Source organism: Erpetoichthys calabaricus, chromosome 11 (assembly GCF_900747795.2).
Source record: "Erpetoichthys calabaricus chromosome 11, fErpCal1.3, whole genome shotgun sequence".
In the NCBI taxonomy this organism is placed as follows: Eukaryota; Metazoa; Chordata; class Cladistia; order Polypteriformes; family Polypteridae; genus Erpetoichthys; species Erpetoichthys calabaricus.
In genome coordinates, this window is record NC_041404.2 from 124,887,312 (window position 1) to 124,897,857 (window position 10,546).

Below are 10,546 nucleotides of genomic sequence, written 5' to 3' on the forward strand. Positions count from 1 at the left end.
TTATTACGGTTATAGTTATTGTGTAGGTATTTTAGACTTAGTTTACATTGTTCAGGTACCCATTACCTTTATCGTTCCAACCGTACCCCCATTAACATGTCTATCGAGGTGATCACCATCGATCAAAGAACTGTCACTTACCGAGTGGTTTCCATGCCCGGAGATGGCAACTGCCTTTTCCATTCTCTGTGTTACATATTGCACGGTCATATCAGGCTCACTCTTGATATCCGGAGGAACATTGTGTCTTATGTACTGAATGACTTGGACAGGTTCAAGGTGTGGACTGATGACGGTACAGGAGATAATTATACTACACAGGAGCACTATAAGAGTGAAATGCTTAAGCCCTTCACCTATGGTTCTGCATCTGAGTTGATGGCTACCGCTGAATTGTTCGGTTGTCGCTTTCAAGTGTACCGAAATGCCCAAATATTTTACACCTTTGGACAACCGCCAATGCCTCTTAAACATCTTAGATTCACAAGTGATGATTTGAGTAGTGAACACTTTGATGTTTATGAATGTTTAAACTCTCAAAAGCTGGATGCGAACTTATCGATGAAACCCACTTCAATTCAAACGCCTCCAAATTCCAGTAAGGCTCTGCTTCGCAGTGACAATAAGTCTCAGGGTCAGACCCTACAAAAGGTTGGCATTGATTTGAGGCAAGATTGCTTTTCACATTGCCGACTATACGTTGCATGCTCAAGAGTGAGCTCAGCGCATAGCTTGGTCATTTTACAACCGGAGGGCCAAACTGACAACGTGGTATACAAAGAGATCCTTAACAAATAATTATTGGTATATTTTCCCTCAGTTTAAAAAGGTTTACTTTTCTTCTTAATAAAAATTTTAAAGCAGTACTTCGCCGCTGCGAAGCGCGGGTATTTTGCTAGTAATAATAATAATAACAATAATACATTTTATTTGTATAGTGCCTTTGAGTGGAATTATTTAGCGTTCGGAGAATTATCTACTAGGTGTATTTCAGGATGCTGGAAAGTTGCGTTCTTAACACTTTTCATTAACTTTTTCTCTTCAGTCACTTTGGTCAGTAGTTATCATATGTAAAATGATCCTTTTTTTCAAAGGAAAAAGTTATTTACATTGTAACCAGTAGGGGGTGCCACCAAGCCCCAAACCCCAGACCCAATAATACCCAACCAGGTCACAGTTTCAGATAATGGATTTTTCTAATCCACCCAGCACTTTGTACAGTGAAGCACACCCAATAACCATACAAATTTAGAAACTTTATCCTCCTCTTCTGCCTCCAGTTGAGTGTTGTTCACTGTCTCAGAAATCTGACTCACCGAGGTAAGGCAGCGGGCTCCTTTTATACTGGACGCAGAACGATGACCCTGCATGACATGTGGAGAGAACTTCTAGGTTGTTTGAGACCCAGGGTAGCCGTCTATCTACAGCACTCTCTGGTAACACCCAGGGACCTCAACAGGGTTGTGCTTCCAGACTTCAGTTTCCGTTATCCCCTGTGGGCATCCTCCAGCAGACCACTACCACCTAATGTATGGGAGATGGAACTGCTCCTGGCCTTTGGCTTCTGCTTATCCATCTCCTGGCACCTTACATCTTGTCCAGAGGTCATGCAGTTATCCAGCTGGGATACCTGTCTGTCCTTCATGGCACTTACAACATACAGGGTACATACAATCTATATGTAGGTTTACAGTGTCATTATTGTCATGTGTACAGAGAACAATGCAATTCTTACTTGCATGGGCTAATTAACATCCAACAAGTCATCCAGTGTTGCCAGAATAGGCTCCAGCTCTCTGTGACACAGCTGAATCACAGGTCAAAGAGCCTGGGTTCAAATCTCAGTCTTGTGAGTTTTAGATTAACTGGGGATATATAAATGGCTTGGTACATGTGAATGAGGGTGAACTACAGTGGAATGGCACCATGCCCACCTTTGGTGTGTTCCCCGAGGCCAGTATAGGCTCCATGCCCCCAACAACCTTGAATTCAACTAAACAGGTTTGATACTGGATAAATGAAGGTATGGAGGGATCAGAGAATGAATGAATGGATTACACATTTGATTCATAGGTTTAAAAGGTCATTCTTGTCACATGTGCAATGAAAGTCTTACTTGCAACATATCAACACTCTCCAGCTCCATGATTAGCGAGTAAAACTATCTCACCTCAAAACATCTGTCTTTCTTCCCGGAAAAACCTCTGAGCACATTTGTCATAACCTAGCAGCAGCAAATCATATACTGAATGAAGACACAGAATGAAACAAATATGGTTAGTCTTGGAAATTATATCTCCAAGGAATCTTATTTTTCATATATAATACATACACACTTGACCGTCTAACTTGTGTCCTACATTACATTGGACAATAATGCAGAAGAGAATGTTGTGTTTCTACCTCTTTTGTTTCCACATAAAGCTTCAAAACGTTTTGTTTAGGTTATCATGTAAGGTTAAATTTAGAAAATTCAGTATAACTTTTAGGGATGTTTGTGTTTTGTTCTTTTTGGATTATATCAAAATGTTATGTTTAGAACATCAGTATAACATTTAGCAACATTAGCATTTAATTCCCTTTCTGTTAAGAACAGACCTTTATATTCAAAGCATTGACAGAACTTTTAAAACATTTCACTAAATTCTTTCTTGGTTTGAATTGGATGTTACATTGGAAAACAGGACCTTTGTGAAACCTTATGTTTGGTCTTCATTTCTCTAAATTTTAAATTTAAACAAATTTTATCTGAAAAAGATTGAACACTGTGCACTGTGCACTGAGCAAGAAGCACCCAGCCTACTTCAATTCATTTTGAGTCAATCACTTTGTACAAGTGAATTAAGACAATGTGAACAGCTGCACCTCTTTTGTGTTTGTGACGTCAGCACTCAAAAAGAGCAGTACATATTTTCTTACAGCAGAGGAAGAACTAGCAGCCAAGTAGCTATTAACTGAGATTAACTAATAATTACACTTCAGGAGTATGATGATGATATTGCACATTTAAACTTCTCCAATTAAACCAGCCTACAAAATTTCTGAAAACATAAATTTAGAAAGTCATGTTCTGGGTAAGTGAATCACCCCTATTCAAATGACATCTTCAGGATGTCCCAACAAGGTTCCAAATGGCACTAGAATGGTTGTAATATAATGTCTTTGGGGCCCATGGCTGGCTCTAGGCATTCAGCCACCTTGTTTGGCACCCCATCAATCTCTTTCATTTTAATAAAATTGCCTGGTGGCAGAGTTCAAGTGGATTGAGCCAATAAGGGAGTAACACAGCCTCCCGATAAGCAACCTGGTGGCTTTCTGCTCTCAGAGTGGAGTGATGACTCAAAGTTAATTTGGATTAAGGTATGGTGTCTACTCCTTGAATGGTCCCCCTATTGTTAACTGACAATATTAAAAGTAAATCCCTCAAAACTTACAAGGAGACCTCTGGAGAACTTCCTATGCAGTTTCTTCAGAAGACCCACACGATGTAAAGAAAAGGCCTGGAAAGTTTGCAGAAACATTTCATTTAGTAAACCCTACAAAATAAGGTTCCAGGAACATTATATTGCAGCATTCTCAAGGTCATATGGGAGCGTCTGAGGATGTCATCTTTCTAGTTGAGGAGGATTTATGAAAACATTTGCAAAGGTCATGCAAAAATACTTTAGGTAACCCTAACCCTACAAAATAATGTTCAACGGATATTATATTGCAACATTCACAAGAACCTTTCTGTCCATCCAGAAGATGGTAATGTTCTTGTAGGGCTGAGCTGAATATTTTAATTTAAAGCAAACGTAGATTAAGGACACATGTACAAGTGTTTGAAAAGAATAAATAAGGTGGAGGCCAGCAGTTTCTTGAAAATAATTTCTTCAGTTAGAACTATAGCTGTTTAAAAATGAATTTTAGAAAAATGTTAGAAAAGAACCAGAGGTACATACAGTAGAACAAACTACCTCATTGTGAACCTTTTAATCAGGGGAATTTCTAGGCGTAGCCCCCTTTATGGGTGTCTAGGGACATCCTTCTCCAACCGCTTGCATTCTCATTTATCTTATCAGTCGTTGAATTGGAACCAAATTACTGCTGGTATTGTGTGGTTTGTTGGCGTCTTGTTACTTCTCACAATATGTTTTTAAATATTCATTTGAACTTCTGTAAACCTCTTAGCTGAGCATATGTTCCATCCTAGTTTTCATTGTGTTGAATATATGTATAAATTAAATCATGGGGGGAAGGTTCCCCCCTTTGGGTTTAGAGTTTCTTGATATATATATGCTGTTGCTCTGTGGGTTCAACAGTGGTATAATAAATGCATTGTTTTGGAGAGCTGGGGGGGGGGGGGGGTGGGGTGAATAAATAGATAAAAGATAAGGGTCTTGGCACATTATATCAGGGGGTTAAAATCCTGAAGCCTCTCCCCACACCATTGCTTTAATCCAATTCAGCATTGCTTTGGAAATGTTAGATAAAAATGAATTGAGCAGCTATGTTAGGCTCAGCGACTCAGTCCAACCTCCCTGCGACTTCCTCTGGTTTGATTTTAGTACTAGGGTGTTGTACCGTGTTAGCCATTATGAATGTAGAGAAAAACCAAGCAAAATGACACCTTTTATTGGCTAACTAAAAAGATTACAATATGCAAGCTTTTGAGGCAACTCAGGCCCCTTCTTCAGGCAAGATGATTTGATTTTGTATTTAGTTGTCGGATTGGGCTCTGTGTGCATGAGAGCTGACAACCAATGAATGCTTATCTAGAGGTTCAGTTTTGCTAAACTTTTTAAAAGTTTTTTATAAGATGACTGATCAAGGCTAAGAGAATGCATGGGCCAGAGTTGCTAAGCAAAATCGGTCAGGGGAAACAGTACACATGGCAAGAAATGAGGAATCCACTCTTTGTACATTTGCTCTTCATTTTTGTTTGCTTTATATGGTGGCTTGTAATGATGTATGTTATGAAAATAATCGTAAATTTATTTCATTTATTTGATTTGAGTTTACTGATTCATTGTTTTATTCAAACAGGTAGTCGTTGACTTACGACCTATGCATCTTACGACCATTCGACTAATGACTGTCTCATGGGCAGACAGCAGTTTGCCATGCCAGCTCTGTAGGATGTGACTCATTCATTTCTATCTCGGTTTATTGCCTGCAGTGGTTTTGACCTATGTTCAGTTACATTTCTCGTGCAATCTATAGGAAACAAAGCAGTTGATCTCAGCACAAAAATGAAGGTGATCCAGCGTATGAGGGAGGAAAGAAAGCAAATGTAATCGCATGTGACTTTAAGTTATCTCAGTGTAAGCTGTGTTCGCTACAGCGCTGTACTGCTGCACTCTGGCTTTGAATCTGGAAACTGCCACGAAGGGGGTAATGAAAGCACACAGAACTCCTATATCTGTTAATGTTTATTATTAACAGACTGAAATGTTAAAACAGAAAACAGACTCTGCTGGTACAGTTCCTCCTCACACAGTTAACACAGTGAACACTGAGTGAGGCGTACGCTGATGACATAACATAACGCAGACAAAGAAAGGCTTTGCGAAGCTGTTAAAGGTTCAGTACCTATGCAAGGAACAGTAATAACAAAACAAAATCATAAAATAATTTACAAAAAAAAAGGATAGAAATCTATACAATATGCTAAGAATGATGATAAAAAAAGAATATAAAAACAAACAATATGACTTTAGAGACTTATTATACAGTACTTTACAGTACATAGGGTCAGGTTTGAGAACATATAACCAGTCCATCTTATGTCCAGATTGTATTGGGAAATGTCTTGCATTAAGAAATTACACGATATGTTATTCTAGTCTGGTATTGTACGACTAAAATCCATGCCGTACTTACGTGACTTTTCCAGTGATTTTCAGTCGAGCCTTTATTTACATAATCTTACCAAGTCAGAGGGAGCTCGTGATGGTTTCTGTGAAGTTGTTCTCCTAGCGTGACATACCCCAGTGACTCAGTCCCAACTAGCCTACGGCTTTTTCTGATCAATAAAAATGTGGTTTTATTTGTCTTTAGTTGTAGGAGTTGGCCTTGTATACATGAGAGCTGACAAGCAATGAATGAAGTACAATGAACTGAAATGTTGCGATGAGGAGTAAGAAACAAATAAATAGAAGAAAGACTCGTCCATCTGATATCCCCATATTTTATGTACTAAAACAGAATGAAAGAATAAAAAAAAGACAGAGACCTGCAGCTAAAACTTGCCCTCACCTGTGAACTGTTAATGGCTCCTTCAGGCAGCCCCGTTATGGGTTGTCATAAAAAGAGGCAAGCATGACTGCTGAAGAATCGGAATCAGCTAGTAAAATGTGACATGGCCGGCGACAAAATCGGCAAATGTGGTCAGCAAATCTAACCCCATAGCTTGAAACTGAGTAACGTGACATCAGCTTAAGTGGACTGTTTATCCTTCAGCTGAAAATGTTCATAGTATTATGAAGGTGCCCTGTCCTGGAAGGATCTAACAGCTTCAAATATCAACCATAAAGCAAAGCTTACTTTATATCACAATAAAGAGCGGATAGAGTTAAATATGCTGGGATGGCATGTGAGGCATGGGCTTGCAGTTTTAACTTGTTAACTACGTGTCCATTAATATAAACCTGTCAGCTTGTTACTTCTGTTGGGAGCTCAGGTGATGAGATGGTGTAGGTGTAATTTATTTGCAGGCCAATGATTTGGGACAAGCTAGGAGGGGAAAGGCCTCTTTTATTTATTAATACAGCACGCTCTAGAGGGTTGTAGATGGACAGTCAGAATTTGCAGCTTTTTAGGCACAGACTTGGGAAGAAAACGGACAGAACTAGATCACAATATTGACTAAATGAAATCCAGTCTCAGCAATGAAATTAATGGTAGTTTAAATGAATTGCTTATAGCTGCATTTGTTTGAGATGCCTGCTCTTTCTTGAACTACAATTTGAAGCTATTATTGTTATCTTTTGCTAGCTATTTACAGAAAAAAAAATCAAAACAATTAAGTGTTTTGAAAAGCAGACTAAATTATGATGTTGTTGTGTTGTACACACAGTGACTTTCTTTTGAGAAGGATAAATTCTACCTATTGATTATTCACTTGTAGTTTAACTGCCAATCTTCTGCATGATGAAGGAGCGAAGGCACTTGCAGAGGCGGTGAAAGTGAACCAGACCCTCGTTTCCTTGCAGTAAGTGGGGTTGAAGGGTAGGTGGGAGAATCTTTCTGCTTCTACACAAAGGTAATCAATTTCTTCCAACCTTAGGATTCAGATTAGTAAAAGCCTTTAGAGAAGACCTTTAGAATATAAAGCAAGTACCAGCTACTGACATTATTTATCGGTTGTGCCTTAGGGCATTAAAGAATGTTCTAAAAGATTATTACCTGCCTTTCTTATAAGCTTCGTTTTTCCTAATTCCAGTTGGATGAACTGCATTTAGTGATTTAGTGGCCTGGAAATGAGATATGGTTCTACTTTTTCAGGTTATCTGGGCAGTTGGATCACAACAGTGTTATGCATGTGTGTGAAATAATTTTATAAGTCAAATAGAGGATTTGAAAAGGAACATCTGGAGAGTAGACACCCAAGGGATTAACATCCTAAATAAACTAGGGTGTAACAATGGTCTGAATACATGAAAAAGATATACAGGCTGAGAAATTTTAAAAATGTAAAGGACAGAAAACATATGTCATTCTCTCCAAGAAAAAACAGCACAAATAGTCCAAAATTATAAAACAGAATGCAAAAAAAGATAGAGTTTAGGATCTCAAATGATAGACAACACTGATCAGTCAGTTCTGTTAACAGCAGACAGCACCAGATAGAACAAAAATGCAGTAACCTAACAACATAGATAGGCCACAATCACAAGGGTCAGATAATACTGTATCATCATTGACCATCAGTGGACCGAAACCAAAAAGAACCAGATATGACGGATGGGCTGACAATGCTACAGAGGATAGTAATCTGAAGGAAGATAGTACAGAAAGTTATACAACGAAGAAACATGTTCTTTATTTTATGTTTTCTTTTGTTTCCATGTGGTGGTTTGTTTTCATTTTGTAAATTATTTTTTCATTGTTATTATTTGCTTTTTTCATTTGATTTGTTGTACTTTATTAACCCAGAAGGGAATTTGCCTTTTTGCATTGATACTTTAGGGTTCAGAGAGCAGGGTCAGCCATTGTACAGCAGCCCTGGAGCAATTTTCAGGTTAAGGGCCTTGCTCAACGGCCAACTTAGTGGGATCCCTTTTTAGTGGTAATGGGATTTGAGCCGGCAACCTTGCGGATATCAAACACAGATCCTTAGCCACCACTCTTATCTTAATTTTGGTATTATGGTGACATCACTATCGGAGACACATTAGTATTTGATTTTTGATATTTGCTTATGTTCAGATGTTATTTATTTTTATTTCATGTTGTATTCATTTTCATTTTTTTCAATGGGTGCTGATATTTTGTGGCTGTGGATATAGACATGTTTCCAGGCAGTGTGATGTCTGCCAGTATAGTACTTTCTACAGTAGGATGAGTTAGTAGTTTTCATAAGTAAATTCATAAGTTCAAGGTTAAACTCTGATGCTGAAGCTTGGTGAAGTGAGCAATAGTTTGTGGTCAAAACAGTCCGCTCACTGTCTTACAAATTTAAGGTTATATTTGAAAATATCTTTATTTTTATCTTTGGTAGTAGTTGATCTCTTGGACTGCTTCCAGACAAAAAACAGCCATGGGCACTTGATTGGAGGTGTGCTGTATGAAGCATAATTCACACGGTTTAGTCATTAGGGTGGAGACAGCCTGAGCACCAAACAAGATCCCCAAAATTTATCATGTTTAAATATGCCGGGCTGGGTGATAAGGAGTTCATGTAAAAATTAAAAAATGGTATTCTTGTTGTTGTTATAATTGTGAGCGGATCAATAATTGATCAAGTCTCCTGTTTAACACATGTCCAATAAATTGTTTTTTAGCCTGTGTACATACTGTGTGAAATCAAACATTGGTGGCAAATAGTATTTACTGTATTATTAATTGATTCGCAAAGGGGGGGGGGGGGGGGGTGCAGTGTTGAATGAGTGTTAAATGTGTCAATTTAAAATAGAGGTTCCATGTCCCCCTAGATGTTGGAGGACTGAAATGCACATAAAAAACATGAAATAAACTTAAACCAAAAAATACCAATGTTTGTATCAACAGGCAGTGTGCAGATCCAGACACCTGATTAACTCCATCTCATTCTCTTTCAGCCTTCAATGGAACTTCATCAAGGCAAGGGCTTGCCCAGGCCTTGGCTCAGGCTCTTCAGCTCAACAGCAAACTCCAGTGTATTGAGTACGTAGTTTACTGAGAACAGCGGGTTGCGCATCTGTGCTGTTAGGCAGGGACTTTCCTGCCCATTTTAACTTCTGCTACATCTCCTTAATCTGCCACTCATTTTTCTTTCTCATCATCGCAATTTCAGTGTTTCCTCCCTTATTTGGTTTAAAAATACCATTTACATCTGTTCAAAAGGGCAGTTAGCCATACATGGATGGTATGGTGGTACAGTGATTAGCCATGCTGCCTCACAGATCCAGGTTCTTGAGTTTTGATCCTTTGCTTGGTCATTATTTATATGGAGTTTGCATTTTCTTCATGTAGGTTCATTGGCAACTCTAAACTGGGCTCAACGTTGCGAGTGTCCATGCAAGTACAGTGGTGTGAAAAACTATTTGCCCCCCTTCCTGATTTCTTATTCTTTTGCATGTTTGTCACACAAAATGTTTCTGATCATCAAACACATTTAACCATTAGTCAAATATAACACAAGTAAACACAAAATGCAGTTTTTAAATGATGGTGTTTATTATTTAGGGAGAACAAAAATCCAAAATGTGTGAAAAAGTAATTGCCCCCTGAACCTAATAACTGGTTGGGCCACCCTTAGCAGCAATAACTGCAATCAAGCGTTTGCGATAACTTGCAATGAGTCTTTTACAGCGCTCTGGAGGAATTTTGGCCCACTCATCTTTTCAAAATTGTTGTAATTCAGCTTTATTTGAGGGTTTTCTAGCATGAACCGCCTTTTTAAAGTCATGCCATAGCATCTCAATTGAATTCAGGTCAGGACTTTGAGTAGGCCACTCCAAAGTCTTCATTTTGTTTTTCTTCAGCCATTCAGAGGTGGATTTGCTGGTGTGTTTTGGGTCATTGTCCTGTTGCAGCACCCAAGATCGCTTCAGCTTGAGTTGACGAACAGATGGCCGGACATTCTCCTTCAGGATTTTTTGGTAGACAGTAGAATTCATGGTTCCATCTATCACGCAAGCCTTCCAGGTCCTGAAGCAGCAAAACAACCCCCAGACCATCACACTACCACCACCATATTTTTACTGTTGGTATGATGTTCTTTTTCTGAAATGCTGTGTTCCTTTTACGCCAGATGTAACGGGACATTTGCCTTCCAAAAAGTTCAACTTTTGTCTCATCAGTCCACAAGGTATTTTCCCAAAGTCTTGGCAATCATTGAGATGTTTCCTTAGCAAAATTG

The 10,546-nt window shown here is 38.7% G+C and overlaps 1 protein-coding gene across 1 annotated transcript in view; it reads left to right on the forward strand.

Annotated features, from left to right (window-relative positions):
- Positions 1-9,379, forward strand: part of nlrc3 (NLR family, CARD domain containing 3) — a 69,306-nt gene extending 59,927 nt beyond the window's left edge. The window contains 3 exon segments of the mRNA XM_051933456.1: positions 7,112-7,195; positions 9,264-9,294; positions 9,296-9,379. Of these exon segments, the coding sequence (XP_051789416.1) occupies positions 7,112-7,195; positions 9,264-9,294; positions 9,296-9,364 (184 nt within the window). The 3' untranslated portion in view covers positions 9,365-9,379.
- Positions 9,380-10,546: the final 1,167 nt, after the last annotated feature.